This window comes from Phocoena sinus, chromosome 10 (genome assembly GCF_008692025.1).
Source record: "Phocoena sinus isolate mPhoSin1 chromosome 10, mPhoSin1.pri, whole genome shotgun sequence".
NCBI classification, from domain to species: domain Eukaryota; kingdom Metazoa; phylum Chordata; class Mammalia; order Artiodactyla; family Phocoenidae; genus Phocoena; species Phocoena sinus.
The window spans coordinates 100,656,464-100,676,461 of NC_045772.1; the positions used below are offsets into that span (position 1 = coordinate 100,656,464).

General features: G+C 42.5%; 1 protein-coding gene across 1 annotated transcript; it reads right to left on the reverse strand.

Annotated features, from left to right (window-relative positions):
- Positions 1–1,073: 1,073 nt before the first annotated feature.
- On the reverse strand, positions 1,074–18,341 carry RAD52 (RAD52 homolog, DNA repair protein). The gene is given in 11 exon segments (XM_032644883.1): positions 1,074–1,217; positions 1,574–1,645; positions 2,990–3,341; positions 3,344–3,497; positions 12,074–12,149; positions 13,003–13,121; positions 14,683–14,750; positions 14,933–15,026; positions 15,843–15,944; positions 17,020–17,118; positions 17,476–18,341. Coding segments are annotated over 10 exon segments (1,128 nt in total). The 5' UTR covers positions 17,101–17,118; positions 17,476–18,341; the 3' UTR covers positions 1,074–1,207.
- Positions 18,342–19,998: the final 1,657 nt, after the last annotated feature.

Genomic DNA, 19,998 nt, shown 5'->3' on the forward strand with positions numbered 1-19,998 from the left:
TGCTTTCTTAAAATGCCTTTTCTTTGGTCTTAGATTATTTCCTTATTAGGAAAAAATGGAGGTAGTTTCATGATGAGCCTGTAAGTAAGTGACAGATGGTTGTAGATGAGGGGCAGCGAAAGGGGTCAGAGGTCACACAGAGTGACATACCGCAGGCCGCTGTTGAGGTTGGTGCGTGGGGAAAGTGGCCACTGTGATTCCTAGAATTTCTACCTTTATTAACATGAACGCTTAGGAATAAATAGTGAAGAGCCAAAGAAAAGGTGTGCGTTTAATCTCCGCAGGGCTTCCCAACCTGCCCAGCTTGATCTGCGTCAGGTTCCAATAGTGAAATCGTCTGGCGAAGTTGAGCATGAAGCAAGGTAAATCCCCGGAGGTAACGCTCATTCCCTAGGAATGATGAGTCATTTCATGACCAACAAGCAGTTTTTGAAAGTCCCTTTGTGACAGAATCCAGTGAGGTGAACGGAGCCTTGGTCAAGATGGATCCAATTTCCTTTTCTTCGTGTCCTGGTTCTTCCTATATGAATCACAGTCTCCTATGGAAGAGAAAACTGTTCACATACAGCTGCCACGATGTAAAAATAAGGAATAAACTGACAGCTAAAAACTTCTGAATCGCATTAGTTACTGTCCTACTTTAAACTAAAGGCCAAGAACGAAAATTGTTATGAGGGGGACAGGTCCCTCTGTTAACACTAGACCAAGCTGCGGTAGAGATCACGACAGGCCTGCTTTCAAGAGGAAAGCTCTTAACGCAGCCATGCTTCAGTGTCCCACTTCTATCAATCAGCTAGAAAGAGCTGCACCTCAGGTCAGGACTCCAAGGAAGACTTGCAACTCTTAATCCAGTTACACTCCATTTTCTTAGACTGCTACTGGTCTGGCACGAGTCCCCTCCAACTTCTTAAAATGGAATGTCATTCTTTCTTTAAGATTCATAGAATTATATATATACCCAGGTTCTCCCTTCCATTTCTGCTCCTAAAACACTTTGCTACCTGTTATGTGTTGGTTAAGGTTGTAAGTTTGAAGGTGCCAGGGTCCAGATTTTGCCTGTGGATTCTGGTGGCAAAGGCTCTGTGGGGTCCTGTTCCGGGTCTCCATCTCGTTCTGCAGGACGGAGGTGGCAGGGGCCTGCGGCGGTTCTGGTTTAGATAAGGGCTTGACCACACTGTCCCCTGCATCTAGAGCCATGTCCCACATTTCAAGACTGTCTGCAAGGACAGAGGTCACAAGCAAATGCAGCATCAACAAACGAGGTGCTGGAAAAATAACAGGTCGTGAGAGGTGCCGAATCGTGAATGCTCTCTACGATGGCGTTTGGAATTTCTCTTTCCCCGACCCATGAAAGTACACCAAAGCCTCTCGCAGGTCCGGACAGTAGAGGCGCTGCATATGTGCTCTATGTGCTATCAGTCAGCACTTTCTACAAAACCAATGGAAATGAAGATATTTTATGCCTCTTTTGAAATGTATTTGTGACGACGGAAAGTATGCAGCACAGTGACTTACAGACACTTGATAGGTATTTACTGATTAGGACTGAAGCCATTCCTTTAGCCCTCCTGACCTGGAAGCACGTCTGTCTGGGTGAGCGGCTCTGAAGCAGCAGTTCCGGCAGGTGGCACCGGTGGCAGCGCTGCTGCAGAGAAAGGACAAAACCACGTAACCAAGCTGGGCCGGGGGCGGCCTTGGAAGTGCGCGCAAAGCCACCTGGGGTTACACTCATCGGCGCGGCCAGCAGAACTCGGGACCTTGCATGCCGGTCCTACCTACGGATCTATATAAAGTAGGACTGACGATACTACATTCTTTCTTCTCATCAAACTGCGGAAAAAAACCTGAGAAGTTTGTTTCTCCTTTAGCAGAAACGGAAGAGTTACTGTAAGCCGTTTTGTCCAGTTTTTATTTGAAGCTATAACCCTTGCTCAATCAAAATCTTAAGCAGAAATGAATATGTAAAACCAAGATGATGACTGTGTGATTCGGGGTGGGGGAGGTCCTGGAGACGACTCCTCCTCCACCCCTGACCCCCAGAGCTTCTGCAATGGTTTGGAAGCTGAAGAGCTAGAATAGTAATTCTTATTAAGAACATCTCCAGCACAGTAAGTTTTTTGGGTTTTTTTCCCCTACATTAACCTCAGCCTGTCAGTACTGCTGAGGGGAATTATAAAGAACTAAACGTGAAGCAAGTCCTTGGAACCTTCTTCGTAATTTTTAGGGAGAAGCTGGGCAAAAATCCACTTGGTCTTTCTTTGTTTCTAGTCTCTGAGAAAGACTCCGAGAAAATCTGTATCTACTACTACCACTGAACCTGGACTCTGAAATAAAAAGTTAAGGGATAAAGAATTGCCCAAAAACCCATTCTCTTCAAACCCAACTTTGCTTTATGTTCAGAGACAGACAGCTCAGGGGCTTCCCTGGTGGTGCAGTGGTTAAGAATCCACCTGCCAGTGGAAGGGACATGGGTTCAAGTCCGGTCCGGGAAGATCCCACGTGCCACAGAGCAACAATGCCCGTGCGCCACAACTACTGAGCCTGCGCTCTAGAGCCCGCGAGCCACAACGACTGAAGCCCGTGCTCTGCAACAAGAGAAGCCACTGCAATGAGCCCGCACACCGCAACGAAGAGTAGCCCCTGTCACCACAACTAGAGAAAGCCCCCGTGCACAGCAACAAAGACCCAACACAGCCAAAAGTTAAAAAAATAAGTTAAAAAAAAAAAAGCTCAGAAAGGCTTTCTCATGTACACGTGGCCAAAGTAACTGAGGCGAAAAGAAGCTCTGTCCCCTGAGACAAGTAGTTCCAGGTTATGTCAGGGCCCATCTCCTTCGCCCAAAAGACCAGTGTCTTCCTTCAGTCACGGGGAATGGTGAGGCAGGACGTGACGGTTTGAGCCCGTGGCCGCCTCTGTGCTGTATGTGGACCCGACCTGCTGCAGAATGGGGAGAGCAGTTGCCCCCAGAGCCCGTGCTCCGTCCTCTCACCAGGACCCTGCTTCTTGGCAGGTGGGCCAGACAGGGGTTCCTGCTGCTGTTTCTCCATCTGCTCCCGGAACCGCTGCTGCAGCTGTCTTTGCCGGAGCTTCCGCTGGTACGTGGCATTGCTCTCTGTGGCAGCGGAGGTCAGGCTTCTGCATCAGGAGAGCGACAGGGAGGTGAGTTCCTGAGTTAACCGGTGAGCAGCAACACACAGCTCCCAAGGGAGCACGCGGGCCAGCCAGTGTGCTGGCTCTGAAGTGAAGGCAGGAGTGGGAGGCAGGGGGAAACACCTGGGAAGGAGCAGGGGTGGGGAGGGCACGCAGCCCACACCCGGAGCTGCTGTCCTCGTCCCCTGCATCACAGCGTGGTGGCTTGGTCTGCAAGGGGACGTCACCTCCTGTGCTTTGGGGGGTCCCAGAGTCAGGTTCTGTCGGCAGCTGCTATATCTGGCTTGTTCCACAGATGGTTCAAAGTCTTGTCTCTTTGCTTTAGTTAAATCCACTTCAAGAGGCAGCTAATGAGGGAAAAAAAGGGGAGAAAAAAAAACTTCTTCCAACTGCTCTTCCCCTTCCTCAAGGATCTAGATACCTGAAAAATGGCATTTCACAATCCTCTAGCCATCATTCCTTCTAGGTCCTAAGAAGCTGGGACAAGGGATCCATAAGTTCAAGTCATTTTAATTATATGAGGAATAAAACAATTTCATTTTCCACCTATGCCATTATGTATTAATGAAGTTTTGATAAGGAATCATACTTCAGTTTTTATTGAGGGCAAATGCTCTGTAAAATCTAATTTGAATCTTTTCTCGGCAACCAGATCTGATGCCGTCTACTTTTTCTTTTAATGGAAATGATCACACATCATCACACTACAGAAACCCAGAGATTTTTCACATGGGAGAACTTCTCTCTCAATAATAGGATGCTGACAGAATAAAGGAATATGAGGGATTGAGATGACTACATTTTGGATAAAGATGATAACATGAAAATGAAAATTATACTGTGAGATTTCATACTGACATTGAGAAGTAAATAAGTTAAACAGGGCTTCCCTGGTGGCGCAGTGGTTGAGAATCCACCTGCCAATGCAGGGACACGGCTTCGAGCCCTGGTCCGGGAAGAGCCCACATGCTGCAGCACAACTAAGCCCGTGCACCACAACTACTGAGCCTGCGCTCTAGAGCCTGTGAGCCACAACTACTGAGCCCGTATGCCACGACTACTGAAGCCCATGAACCTAGAGCCCATGCTCTGCAACAAGAGAAGCCACTGCAATGAGAAGCCCACGCACCGCAACAAAGAGTAGCCCCCGCTCACTGCAACTAGAGAAAGCCCGTGCGCAGCAACGAAGACCCAACACAGCCAAAAATAAATTTATTAAAACAAAAAAAAAACTGGACAGTCACATGCAAAAGAATTAAACTGGACCACTTACACCATACACAAAAATTAACACTGGATTAAAGACCTGAGACCGTAAAACTCCCAGAAGAAAATGCAGGCAATAAGCTCCTTGACATTGGTCTCGATGGTGATTTTTTTGTATTTGACACCAAAGAGCAAAAACAACAAAAGCAAAAATAAACAAGTGGGGCTATATCAAACTAAAAAGCTTCTGACAGCAAAGGAAGCAATTAACAAAGTGAAAAGGCAACCTACTGAATGGGAGAAAAAGCTTACAAATGATGTAACTGCTAAAGCATTAACATTCAAAACGTATAAAGAACTCATACAACTCAAAAGCAAAACCAAAACAAAACAAAACAATCCAATTAAAAAATGGGCAGAAGATCTGCATAGATATGCTTTCAAAGAAGACATACAGATGCCCAACAGGTACATAAAAAGATAGATACTCAACATCACTCACCATCAGGGAAATGAAAATCAAAACCACAATAAGATAGCACCTCACGCCTGTCAGAATGGCTATTATCAAAAAGACAAGAGACAACAAGTGCTGGTGAGAATGTGGAGAAAAGGGAACCCTTGTGCACTGCTGGTGGGACTGTAAACTGGCATAGCCACTATGGGAAAAACTATGGAAAACAGTTTCCTGAATAAATTAGAAACTAGAAATAATAATAATTATAATAATAAATTAGAAAATAGAACTACCATATGATGCAGCAATTTCACCTCTGGGTATTTATCCAAAGAAAAGAAAAACAGTAACCCAGAAAGATATGCTCCCCCATTTTCACTGCAGCGTTACTTATAACAGCCAAGACATGGAAGCAACCTAAATGCCCACCGATAAAGAATGTAGTATATATATCTACAACGGAACATTATTCAGGCATAAAGAAAATTTTGCCACTTGCAATAACATGGATGGATCCTGAGGACAATGTGCTAAGTGAAATAATTCAGAGAGAAAAATAAATACCATATGATCTCACTTATATGTGGACTCTATAAACAAACAAAAGAAAACTGAGCTCATAGATAAAGAGAACAGACTGGTGGTTGCCAGGGGTGGGGGGTGGACAAAATGGGTGAAGGGAGTCAAAAGGTACAAACGTCCTGTTATAAAATAAATAAGCTCTGGGGATGTAATGTACAGCATGGTGACTATAGTCAATAACGCTTTTGTATATCTGAATGTTGCTAAAAGAATAGATCTTGATAGTTCTCATCAAAAAAACCTGCATCTACGTGTGGCGACGGATGTTAACTACACTTACTGTGGTGATCATCTTGCAATATATAAAAATACTGAATCATCATGTTGTACAACTGAAACCAATATGCAGGCATACCTCAAAGATATTGCAGGATTGGTTCCAGACCTCCACAATAAAGCAAACATAGAAATAAAGCAGGTCGCACAAGTGTTTTGGTTTCTTAGTGCATGTAACAGTTGTGTTTACACTATACTGTAGTATGTTAAGTGTGCAACAGCATTATGTCAAAAAAAAAGCAATGTACATACCTTAATCAAAAAATAATTTATTGCTAAAAAATGCCAGCCATCACCTGACAATGCAGTTGCCACAAACCTTCAATTTGTAAAAAATGCAATTATCTGTGAAGTGCAATAAAATGAAGCACTATAAAACAAGGTACGCCTGTAATGTTGTATGTCAGTTATATCTCAGTTAAAAAAAAAAGACAGAGAAATCCTGAAGACAGCAAGAGAAGAGCAAATCATCACTTACTGGAGTGCCTGCCTACGATGATCAGATTTCCCAGCAGAACGCTTACAGGCCAAAATGGAGCGGGATGATATAGTCAAAGTCCTGAAAGAAAAAACTAGCCAAGAATAGTGTATCCAGCAAAAGTATCCTTCAAAAATGGAGAAACTAAGATCTTTTTCAAATAAACAAAAGCAGAGCGAGTTCATTACCACTAGACTTGCTCTACAACAAAGGCTAAAGGGAATCCTTCGAACTGAAACAAAAGGATGCCGGGCAGCAACATGAAAATAAAAAGCTCTCCAGTAAAGGTAAATACACGGGCAAAAACGGTAACCTGTATCGTCATAATTTTGGTACATGGAATTTAAATGAAAAAAACCATTAAAATTATATAATGAATACAGATATTAAATGTAAAAACCATTAGAACTTTCATAACGATCTATGTTGGTGGACATACAATAATATGAAGATGTAATCTGTAACATCAGTAACATAAAGTGGTGTTGTAAAGGACTAGAGTTTTTGTATGCAATTCAAGTTATCAGTTTAAAATAGAATGTTATAACTTTAAAATGTTTCATATAATTGCAATGGTAACCACAAAGAAAATATCTATAGGATATACACAAAAGTAAACAAGAAGGGAATCAAATCATGTTACTACCAAAAGAATCAACACAACACAAAGGACAGCAGTAAGAGGAAAGAAGAGACAAAAAAAAAAAAAAGCTAAGCTACAGGACATACAGAAAACGATTAACAAAATAATACTAAGCCCTTCCCTATCAATAATAAATGTAAATGGATCAAACTCCCCAACCAAAAGCCATAGATTGGCTGGATGGATTCAAAAAACAAGATACAACTACATACTCCCTACATTAGACTCACTTCAGATCTAAAGACATAACACAGGCTGAAGGTGAAAGGATGGAAAGAGATACTCCATGTAAATGGTAACCAAAAGGGAGCAGGGGAGGCTATACTAATATAAGAAAGAATAGACTTTAAGTCAAAAACTGTTACAAGAGACAAAAGAGGACATTCTATAATAATAAAAGGGTCAATTAACTGTGAAGCTATAACAATTATAAATACTTATATACCAAACATCAGAGCTCCTAAATATGTAAAGCAAACTTTGACAGATTTGAAAGGAGAAATACACAGCAAGACAGTAGTAGCAGAAGACTTCAGTACCCTGCTTTCAGTAATGGACAGAACCAAACAGAAGGTCAATAAGGAAACAGAAGATGTGAACACTACACACCATAGGGACCTAAGACATATAGAGAATATTCCACCCAACAACAGCAGAACATACATTCTCCTCAAGTACAAATGGAACATTCTCCAGGAGAGACCACCTGTTAGGCTACAAAACAAGTCTTAAATTGAAGAAGACACAAATTATGCAAAAAAAATCTCTGCTGATCACAATGGAATGAAACTAGAAATCAATGGCAGAAGGAAAAATGGAAAATTCACAAACGTGGAAATTAGTACTTTCTTAAGACAACCAATGGGTCAAATAAATCACAAGGGAAATTAGAAAATATCTTGAGACAAATGAAAATGTTGAAAACACAGCACACCAAAACTTACATACGCAGCAAAAGCAGTACTAACAGGGAAGTTTCTAGCTGACACAAGCTAGGAGAAGATAGGAAATAAAGCTTAGGGCAGGGCTTCCCCGGTGGCGCAGTGGTTGAGAGTCCGCCTGCTGACGCAGGGGGCACGGGTTCACGCCCCGGTCCAAGAAGATCCCACATGCCGCGGAGCAGCTGGGCCCGTGAGCCATGGCCGCTGAGCCTGCACGTCCAGAGCCTGTGCCCCGCAACAGGAGAGGCCACAGCAGTGAGAGGCCCACGTACCGGAAAAAAAAAAAAAATTATGAGAATACTATGAACAACTGTACACCAACAAATCAGAGAGCCTAGAAGAAATGGATACATTCCTAAAACACACAAGCTACCAAGACTGAATCATGAAGAAACAGAAATAGACCAGTAACTAGCAGAAGAGTGTATTAGTAAACAAAAACCTAACAACGACAACAACAAAAAGCCCAGGACTAAATGGCTTCACTGGAAAATTCTACCAAACATTTAAAGAATTAACACCAACCGTCAAACCCTTCCAAAACACTGAAAAGGAGGGAACACTTCCAAGTTCATTCTAAGAGGCCAGCATTATTCTGATACCAAAGCCAGGCAAAAACACTATAAGAGGAGGGTGGAAAAAAAGACACTACAAGAAAACTATAGACCAATATCCCTGATGCATATTGATGCAAAAATCCTCAATGAAATACCGGCTCACCAAATTTAACAGCACATTAAAAGTATTATACACCATGACCAAGAGAGGTTTATTCTTGAAATGCAAAGATGGTTCGACATACACAAATCAATCAATGTGATCCATGAACAAAACCACCTGTTCATCTAAACTGATGCAAAAAAAAAAAAAGTCTGACAAGATTCAATATTTTTTTCATGATAAAAACATTCAACAAATTAGGAATAGAAGGAAACAACCTCAACATAATAAAGGCCATATATGAAAAGCCTACAGTTAACATCATACTCAATGGTGAAGACTGAAAGCTTTTCCTGGAAGATCAGGAATAAGGCAAGGATGCCCACTCTCACTACTTCTTAACGTATTGGAAGTCCTAGCCAGAGCAATTAGGCAAGAAAAAGAAATAAAAGGAATTCAAATTGGAAAGGAAGAAGTAAAATTATCTCTGGTTGCAGATTACTTGATCTTCTATGTAGAAAACCCTAAAGACTCAACAAAAAAAACTGTCAGAATTAATAAACAAATTCAGCAAAGTTTCAGGATACAAAATCCACATAAATAACAGTTGTGTCTCTACACACTAATAATGAACAATCAAAAAGTTGAGACAACAATTTCATTTACAATAGCATCAGAAAGAATAAAATACTTAGGAATAAACCTAACCAAGGTGAAAGACTTGTACACTGAAAACTATGAAACACTGCTGAAAGAAATTAAAGAAGGCACAAATAGATGGAAAGACTTCCCATGTTCATGAACTGGAAGACTTAATATTGTTAAGAAATGCATACTACCAAAGTGATCTACAGATTCAGTGTAATCCCTATCAAAATTCCAATGGCATTTTTTGCATAAATAAAAAAATTCACCTTAAAATTTATAAAGAATCTCAAGGGACCTCAAATAGCAAAAATAATTTTGAAAAAAAAAAATGGAGGACCTCCTGATTTCCAAATATATTACAAAGCTTCAATAATCAAAACAGTATGATACTGCCATAAAGACAGGTGCGTAGGTCAATGTAATAATACAGAAAGCCCAGAGATGAATCCTCATGTATGGCCAAATGATCTTCAGCAAGTGTGCCAAGACTACACAATGGGGAAAGGAGTCTCTTCAACAAATGATGTTGGAAAAACTGAATATCCACATGCAAAAGAATGAAGTTAGACCTGTATCTTACATCATATACAAAAATAAATTCAAGATAGATTAAATACCTAAATATAAGACCCAAAACTATAAAACTCAAAGAAGAAAACACAGGGGAAAAACTTCATGACATTGAATTTGGCAATGATTTCTTGGATGTGACACCAAAGTACAGGCAACAAAAAAAACAAAAATATACAAATGGAGCTATATCAAACTTAAAAGGCAAGCTACGGAATGGGAAAAAACTTTGCAATCATATCTCTGATAAGGAGTTAATAGCCAGAATATATAAAGAACTCCTACAGCTTGACAACAAATAAATCAAATAGCCCAATTACAAAATGGGCAAAGAACCTGAGTAGACATTTCTCCAAAGATGATACACAAATGGGCAATAAACACATGAAAAGATGTTCAACATCACTAATCATCAGAAAAATTCAAATCACACCCATTAGGATGGCTACTACCAAAAAAACAGAAAATATGGGCTTCCCTGGTGGCGCAGTGGTTGAGAGTCCCCCTGCTGATGCAGGGGACGCAGGTTCGTGCCCCGGTCTGGGAAGATCCCACATGTCGCGGAGCAGCTAGGCCCGTGAGCCATGGCCGCTGAGCCTGCGCGTCTGGAGCCTGTGCTCCGCAACGGGAGAGGCCATCAGTGAGAGGCCCACGTGCCACCAAAAAAAAAAAAAAAAAAAACAGAAAATAACACATGTTGGCAAGGATGTGGCGAAATCAGAACCCTTGTGCACTGTTGGCTGAGCTGCAAAATAGGGCAGCCATCATAGAAAACAGTATGGAAGTTCCTCAAAAAATTAAAAAAAAAAAAAACACCATACGATCCAGCAACCTGACTGCTGGATATATATCCAAAATAATGATAAGAGTCCTCAAGAGGTATTTGCACATCCATGGTCGTTTCAGCAGTATTCACAATAGCCAAGAGATGGAAGCAACCCAAATATCCACTGACGGATGAAGGGATAGAGAAAATGTGATATATACATACAATGGAATATTACTCAGCCTTAGAAAGGAAGGAAATTCTGACACATGCTAAAACATAGATGAACCTTGAGGACATTATCCTAAGTAACACAGCCAGTCACAGAAAGACATAAATTGTACGACTGCACTTATATGAGGTATTTAAAATAGTCAAATTCATAGAAACAAAGTAGAATGGTGGTTGCTAGGGGCTGAAGGAAGGTGTAAAAGGAGAATTGTTTTATGGGTACAGAGGTTTCCATGTTGTAAGTTCTGGAGATGTGTTTCACTATTGAACTGTACGCTTAAAAATGGTTAAAATGGGGCTTCCCTGGTGGCGCAGTGGTTGAGAGTCTGCCTACCGAAGCAGGGGACACGGGTTCGTGCCCCGGTCCGGGAAGATCCCACATGCCACGGAGTGGCTGGGCCTGTGAGCCATGGCCGCTGAGCCTGCGCGTCCGGAGCCTGCGCTCAGCAACAGGAGAGGCAACAACAGTGAGAGGCCCGCGTACCACAAAAAAAAAAAAAGGTTAAAATGGTAAATTTCATGTTATGTGTTCTTTACCACAATGTTTTAAAAACAGAAAAAACTACAATATCCCTCATAAATATAGATGCAGAAATCCTTAACAAAATATTAGCAAACTGAGTCCAATTATATGTAAAAAGGATTTAGAAAAAGGACAGAAATGGAGTTTTTTTGTTTTTTTTTTTGTTTTTTGCAGGACACGGGCTCCGCGGCATGTGGGATCTTCCCAGACCGGGGCACAAACCTGTGTCCCCTGCATCGGCAGGCGGACTCTCAACCACTGCGCCACCAGGGAAGCCCCAAGAAATGGAGTTTTGACAGCTGCCAATTGACACACACCTCTATTACGGGCAGCACAAGAAAAAGAACCCCTCTAGTACCAGAGAGGGAAGGCTGCCCAGGGTGGTGGCACTGCAGGGACCCCAAGAACCACAGGTGAAGCAGCCACACTCCACCAGGCAACAGGAATGCTTCGGAGCCTGACTGGCCCAGGCGCACTAAACTCCAGACCCCATTCTCCGAAGGCAAACGCGCAGATCACATGACACGCAACTCCAGAAACAAGGGAGATCTAAACCTGAAAGACACCCGAGCTGAGGAAGAGCAGGAAGGTTGAACACGTGAGGCTCTGAGTGTTTGTAAGAAATGGCAGTGCTGCAAGGGATCTGTGCTCCTTCTGTCTCACAGACCACTGCCAAGCACGATTCTCTCTACATAGGAGACAACACAAATGCTCCAGGCTTCAATTTCCTCATTGGTACATTAAGGTAATTGGTTCCTGCTGGCTCTTATGTTCAAAGACGTCTGAAATACATTCCAGACCCTCTAAATAGCCAAGACTTCACTACCCTCTAAATAGCCAAGTCTTCACTTTTCCTCTCTCCATCACCAAATACTCATGACACAAAAGCATCATCAGTTGCACCTTTACTGCGACGCATTCCACCCCCCACTTGTAACATACCTGGTGTGGGAACTTGTTTAGCGACCTCAGGTAGTCTTTGTCCAGAATACAATTCCCAAGTGCATTCCCGAAACTTCTACGGGTAAGAAAAGAGGGGAACGGGGTTGAGAACGTTATATGTGAATATCAGAGAACAGAGCTACAGCCTTTGTACAAGCTGCTTCTCAACACAGCAGAGGAGATGGACTCTGATAAGCATTCAGAACTGTTCATTACACATGTGCATTAGGCGCTGAGAATACAGCAGTGAGCACAGCAGTCACAACCCCGCCCGCAGGAGGGGCAGTGGGCACAGAAAGCCTGAGCAAGTGCTCACAAAATCGCACCAGCTATACCTCCCAACGCAGAACACGAACTCCTCAGCAGAGAATGTTTCCCAAGGGCTGCTCCAATTCCCCAGTAATAGCAAGCATGCACACTTTAGGGGCACAGACCTCCACGACCAAAGCTCTTTACTTGGGACATCTGGATGCCCCCACAAGTTATGGTACTGCAAATTTTTAGTGCATGTTTTACATGTATTTTTCTGGTAATTCAATTCTCAAAGGCATCTATGACCCCAAAAAAGGTTAAAAACCCTGCTCTATGAAACTAAGTTAACTATGTTACATATACATAATGAAAAACTGTGTAGGTGCATTAAAGAGAATGAGGAAACAATCTATGTGCTGTGTGGACAGGTCTCCAAGACACACTGCTGATGAGAGGGGTGGGGAAGGCAAGGTCAAGTACAGAACAGAGAACACAGGATTCTACTACTTATTCCCCCAAAAGTGGGCCCTCAGCATAAAGAAGCACTGGGGAAAGACAGAAGAGAGCAGGAAAACAGGCTGCACAGGGTCAAGGGTGGGAGGAAGACTTGTGTTATTTCGACTTCTGAACCACGTGGGTGTTATAACCCAAAGCTGAGAAGAACAGGATCTGCCTACCTCAGTGCTCGCTTCAGCCCATCGGTCACTGCCTCCTTCCTCGCCTTTTCCAAAGACAAGGCTTTGGACTTGAGGCCCTCGCTAACACCATAGCCCACGTCCTCATGATACGAACCATCCTGGGGACAGAAAAGGAGTTCACGGTCCAACGTGAGGAGCTGCAGCCCCGTCCCTGGCTGCAGAGCTCTCTTCCTCAAGCATCAGTGTTCAGACTGGGTGGACAGAGCCCAGGGCCTGGAACACAGGCGGAGTTGCCAGAGTCCATTTCCAGGGCTACTTCCTGGACCGGATCTGCCTAGAGATGTGCCTGTGCTCCAAGTGCAAGACAATTCTCCTTCCTCTTCACATAACTAGGCACACACCTGACCCGCCCCACATCTTACTAAGACACATTACCCACACTATGAAAACCTCTGGGGCACCAAACCAAAAATTTAAAATATTAAACAGATTCTAATGACTGGATAGCAAATCCTCTCACAAGTCAGGTGGTACCTGTTTCTCAGCTTCTACCAAAAGTAAAGGTGGGCCTGATCAAGCTGTTAGCTGACAGAGAGCTGAGTATAATGTTTGATGATAGCATTGTGATTTCTGATATATAACTCACAAGTAGTCAAAGAAATGAATGACACTGTAATGAAACTCGTTCATTCTCAGTTTGTTTATGTGAATAAGGTTTTCGGTAGTATTTATAAAAGTAAGTCAGAATAGAATTAATGCTAAATGTTTAGTCTAGGAATAAGTAATATTAACTATGGATATACAAACTAACTGAATAGAAAAAAACAGCTCATCCATCTTATCAAGAAATGCATTTTCCATAAAGTTTTATTAAATGTAAATATTTTGATGTAGTTATTGTCTCTTCAACATAAACACAACTGACTAAATTATGTATTAATAGCACCTGTAATATCAATAGTAACTCAATCCAGAAGAAATTTCTCAACAGTTAGAGCCTTAAAATCACTGGAAATTTATCCCCTAAAATTTTTACACACACACACAAGTATAATAAGGTTATCATTAATAAAAGATTTTCAATCATATATCTTTTATTAGGATAAAAGCCAGAGGGGAAGTGGAATGGAAATACGTGTTCAAGAAGAAACAACGTAAGATATCTGATGACCAAAGAATAACTTGCTCAAAAAAAAAGAAAAACAGGGACTTCCCTGGTGGTCCAGTGGTTAAGGCTCCATGCTCCCAATGCAGGGGGCCCAAGTTCAGTCCCTGGTTGGGGAACTAGATCCTGCATGCCACAGCTAAAGACCCTGCACACCACAACTAAGACCCAGTGCAACCAAATAAATAAATAAATATTTAAAAAGAAAAATAGCTTGCGCATGTATTTTTTTTAAATGGATGACAGCATTTAATCCTCTATGGTATTTAGAATACATTGGTACATGTTAAAAAGATGTAACAGATTTATTTTAGAATGTAAAATTTTACAATATGCCAAAAAATACACCCTTACAACTGTTTTTATATATGGTGAAAACTGAGTCAACTTAAAAACGTGCAAGAGAACAGAGTTCCTCAAAATTCTCTTAGGGGCACATGAGGGAGGATGTCTGCACAACCCCGCCCCCTCTCTGGGCCCCGAGGCCTCCGTACCTGCTCACTCTCCCACCTGCCCCGTGCCTGCAGGCAGCATGTCCCCTCCATCACCCTCACCTTCAGCTGGACTCTCACAAACGCACAGACGCCCACGTAGAACTTGCCATTGTTAAGGTCAACAAAATCTAGGAGTGGGAAAGAGAACCAGTTGAAGAGGATACTGATCCCTGTGCCTCACCTGTATTCCTCCTGCTGGCGACTGAGCACACCTTCCCTAGGTCCTTGCCTACAAAACACTCCTGCCAGAAGTCAGCCGATGCCGAGGAAGGGAAACGAAGAAGCAGCCACTGCCAGGAAGCATACTCACCCACGTTCTGTTGTGTGATAGAGTGTGCCCAGCCATTGTAGCCAAACATCTCATTGGCCAGGTTAATTACCCTGTGACCCTCGATGTAACACACCTGGAAAAAAAATTTAAAGAAGAAAAAAAAGCTTGTTGAAATTCCTTGCCACACTTAAATGTGGATCAAAATTTACTTAATCTGGGCTTCCCTGGTGGCGCAGTGGTTGAGAGTCCACCTGCCGATGCAGGGGACGCGGGTTCGTGCCCCGGTCCGGGAAGATGCCACATGCCGCGGAGCGGCTGGGCCCGTGAGCCATGGCCGCTGAGCCTGCGCGTCCGGAGCCTGTGCTCCGCAACAGAAGAGGCCACAACAGTGAGAGGCCCGCGTACCACAGAATAAATAAATAAATAAATTTACTTAATCTGGGCTTCCCTGGTGGCGCAGTGGTTGAGAGTCCGCCTGCTGATGCAGGCGACACGGGTTTGTGCCCCGGTCCGGGAAGATCCCACATGCCGCGGAGTGGCTGGGCCCGTGAACCATGGCCGCTGAGCCTGCGCGTCCGGAGCCTGTGCTCCGCAACGGGAGAGGTCACGACAGTGAGAGGCCCGCGTACCGCAAAAAAAAAAAAAAAAAACTTAATTTATTCCTTACCAGCTCTTTTGGTAAAAGCACCCTTAAACATTCCAGAGAATTTCTCAGTGAACTTAGTTCAAAGATCTTCCAGAGGAGCCAGTTAGAACTAGTGTCTTGGGCCACTGCCGATGACAGTGAGGGCTGGAACCCATCCCCGCCCAAAGACACAAATAAACGTCCACTAACAGTGAATGAGAGGCCTTCTGAATCCATCCATGGGGACCAGAGAGGGAGTTGGCAAGTTCATGGGAATAGTCGGCGTTGTGGGTGCCCACTTTTCAAGCACGTAAACTCTCTCACCTTCTGGCCTCCTCCAGCCACGCGGCTACTTATGTATTCTGGGCCCAGCCTCTGCCTCAGAGCATTCTGGATGGCCTGGTACTCTTCTGCTGTGTATTGGTACTGTAATCCACAAGGGGAAAATTAAACTGACATTTCCACCATTGCTTATCAGCAAGTCCCCAACTTTTTGGTCTCCAGACCCCTTAACACTCTTCAAAAGTACTGAGGGTCCTACGGGCTTTTGTTTATGTGGGTTATATCTATCAATACTAGGAATTAAAAATGAGAAACTGCAGGCACACATTCCAGTAGCCATCAGAGCAATGGTGTCAGCACATGCTATGCGGTCTCTGGAAAGCACCCACTCACGAAAGAAGGAGAGTGAAAAAGGCACAGAGTACTTTAGTATTATTATGAAAATAATTTTGATTTCACAGACTCTGAAAGGTCTTGTGGATCCCCAGGGGTCACTGGACCACATTTTGAAAACCACTGCCTTAGATGTTACTAATACGTTACCATCCCTACAAAACTTTCTCGAGCCCGAACTGGGAAACTGAAACTTCCCTCCTCGGAGTCTATATGACATGTATGGAGGCAAGGGAGCAGGAGAGGAGAAAACATGACAGGAAGCCCTGCTTCCATTTGTCCTCTTCTCTAGTTCAACAATTTCCCATCCTACACATAGAGAAATACACTCCTACTTGTTTAGATTTTCATCCCCTCAATACTCTTCCCCTTGCCCTGAATAAATACACACAAATAGATTTCTGGTAAGACAAAGATAGAATTTGGGGGGACAAAGCAAGAATCTCCCTTTTATGCACAGAATATCTCCACAGAGTACAACACCAGAAACTTTGGATGCCTCCAAAAAAGAGATCTGGGTGACATGTGGACAAGAATGATAGGAAATAGTGAGACTTTTTACATACAGTCTGTTTCATTTTGAATGTTACAGCATATGAAAATGTAATCTATCCAAAAAATAAATAAAATTTAAATCTAAATGTAACCCCCAGTGCTGCTAAAGTTCCAAAATGCCCTCAGAGCTTGTCAAAGACTCCCAAATGATGCACTTAAATGAAAAAAAAAAAAAACAGTTTACATGTATATGATGGTGCTCTACCAATGGCTTCCCCATACCTTTTTCACTTAACCTCATTCCTTCCAGGTATGAAAAAAACACATGTACCTGACCAAAGCATAATACAGAGTTGCCACCAGCTGGATGGCTGTCACGGCCGCTAAGAATTGCTTCTTCAGTCCCAGACATGTTGATTCAGGTTGACCTCTAAATAAAAAGAAGATTAAAAAAATGATCTCAAAGAATGCTAGTGGTAAAAGGCAAGAGCCTCTGCTAAAAATCAGATGAAGTAACTTTCCTTGCATACTTTAAACACTGACCCAGTCAAGGGCCAAGTTCCTCAGTGCTTAGCTGTCACCTAACAAACCACTTAGAATCCTTTGGGGTCTGCTTCTACCTTTCTGCTAAAATTTTACTAGCGTGGTGGTGCTATTAAAGGTGATTTTTACAATAAGAATGTATTGTATGTTATAATTACAATGTTCGTAATTGAAAAGGTCAGAATGACAGAAGCGTGCTAGGGGAGATTACGACCACCTGCTATATGGGCATCGTGACCCTGACCTCTGTGGGGTTGAAGAGGAAACACAGGCCACGGTAGCTGAACTGCTGTCGCGGAGCCAACACGCCAGCAGGCGGGAGTGTAACAGACACGACGCAAGGGAAGAGCCAGATGGCGCAGAAGACCCTGTGTTCAGAAAGGGCCCAGCATTAAACCATTAGTAGTCCCTGCGGTTTATCGCCTGGGACCTTGTTACAAACGCACATTCTCAGGCCCCACCTCAGACCCACTGAATCCAAAACCAGAGGTGAGGCCCATGTATGAGTGCTGGACCAAGCCCACCCCGTGATCCTGGCACAAGCTCCAGTTTGAGAGCCACTGCATTAGACTGAGACCACGCAAGTGTGCAGTCTATTAGAAAAGAGAATTACCCTCAGAAAAAGCAGCTGCAGATGGCTGACCCGCTACCTGAGTGCCCCACCCGCTGCAGATCCAAGGAAGTTGGGCCTCAGCACATCTGCATGCTGTAAACCTTCAGATTGTTCACTCACGGCAGGACCACAAATCTATGAACGTCAACCAGTATGATTCCCCACGCAGCGTTCCAAGATGGTGTTTAAGAGCTGACATTCCAAATGGTGATTTCTGGCTCCATCACCCACGAGGTCTTGACCAAGAGAAAAATCACATAATCTCTCTAAATGACGTTTCATCATCTAGAAAATGGAGATAACAATAGTATCTACACTTCCTAGGGGTTCTGTAAAGATTAAATGAGAAACTGCATAAAAACTGCATTAATGCAACTAGTGATTATCATACTAAATGAAATTAAGTCAGAAAGAGAAAAATAAATATCATATGGTATCATCTGTAGAATCCAAAATATGACACAAATGAACCTATCTACAAAACAGAAACAGAAACACAGACATAGAGAACAGACTGGTGGTTGCCAAGGGGGAGAAGCTTGGGGGAGGGATGGAATGGGAGGTTGGGGTGAGCAGATGTAGGCTTTTATATATAGAACGGATCAACAACAAGGGCCTACTGTACAGCAGAGAACTACATTCAATATCCTGTGATAAACCATAATGGAAAAGAATATAACAAAAAGAATGTGTGTGTGTGTGCGTGCAGATATATAACACTGAATCACCTTGCTGTACAGCAGTAATTAACACAACGTTGTAAATCAACTATACTTCAACTTAAAAAAAAACTACATCAGAAGAGTGCCTGGCACATGTGAAATACTAAATAAATGTTAGTTATTGCTAAGTTCTTGTTAATTTTCTTACATACATTATGATGAAAATGCAGACAACTAAATGATCCTAAAACATTACCTTTCAGCTAAGAAATGGTAAATTTATTTATAATCTTGCACTAAAAAGTAGGATAGTGGCCTATACTAGGTTAGTCGATAGTGTCTAAAATTGTTAAATCAAGGAAGAGTGGAATGAGGACATTACTCAGAACTATAAATGCCAGAAAAGACAAGTAAAAGAAAGAAACATCTCTTAGGAGTGGTGCTGGCGTGAGGAACAGTGCAGCAGGGCTCGCCTTTCTAAAAATAAAACCTTTAGTGCTATTTCCTTTTCAAATATGTGCATGTATTATTTTAATAAAAATAAAAACTTAAATACCTGCTCCATAAAGCAGGGGTCAGCAAACTTTTTCCATAAAGGGCCAGAGAGTAAATATGTTAGGTGTTGCAGGCTATATGGTCTCTGTCACTACTTCACTTTGGCATTTTAGCGTGAAAGTAGCCATAGACAATACATAAATGAATGGGCGTGGTTGTGTCCCAATAAAACTTTATTACACAAATGAACTTATTTACAAAACAGAAAGAGACTCACAGACTTATAAAACAAACTTATGGTTACCAGGGAGGAAGGCCGGCTGGGAGGGATAGATTGGGAGTTTGGGACTGACATATACACACGGCTATATTTAAAATGGATAACCAACAATGACCTAAAGTATAGCACAGGGAACACTGCCAAATATTCAGTAATAACCTAAATGGGAAAAGAGATTGAAAAAGAATAAATACATGTATAACTGAATCACTTTGCTGTACACCTGAGACTAACACAACATTGTTCATCAACTATACTCCAATAGAAAATAAAAATTTAGGGACTTCCCTGATGGTCCAGTGGTTAAGACTCGGTGCTTCCACTGCAGGGGCCCTGGGTTCAATCCCTGGTCAGGGAACTAAGATCCTGCATGCCACACGGCGTGGCCAAAAATAAATAAATAAAATAAAAACTAAGAAACAAACAAAAACTTTATTACAAAAAGAGGTGGCAGATTTGGCCCACAGGTCACGGAGTGGGATACTAAAAAGTTGTAGGTGAACAGGACGTTCACAAAGTTTCAAATGAGAGCCTATCTGGTTATCTGTTAAAAACAAGGGTATACACTGCAAATGTACTAATGCCACTGAACTGCACGCTTAAAAATGGTTAAAATGATAAATTTTACATTATGTACATTTTACCACAATTTTAGAAAAGGAGGGGAATAGCTTAACACAGAAAAGATTTCTATCTCACTCATGAAAGATTTAATAC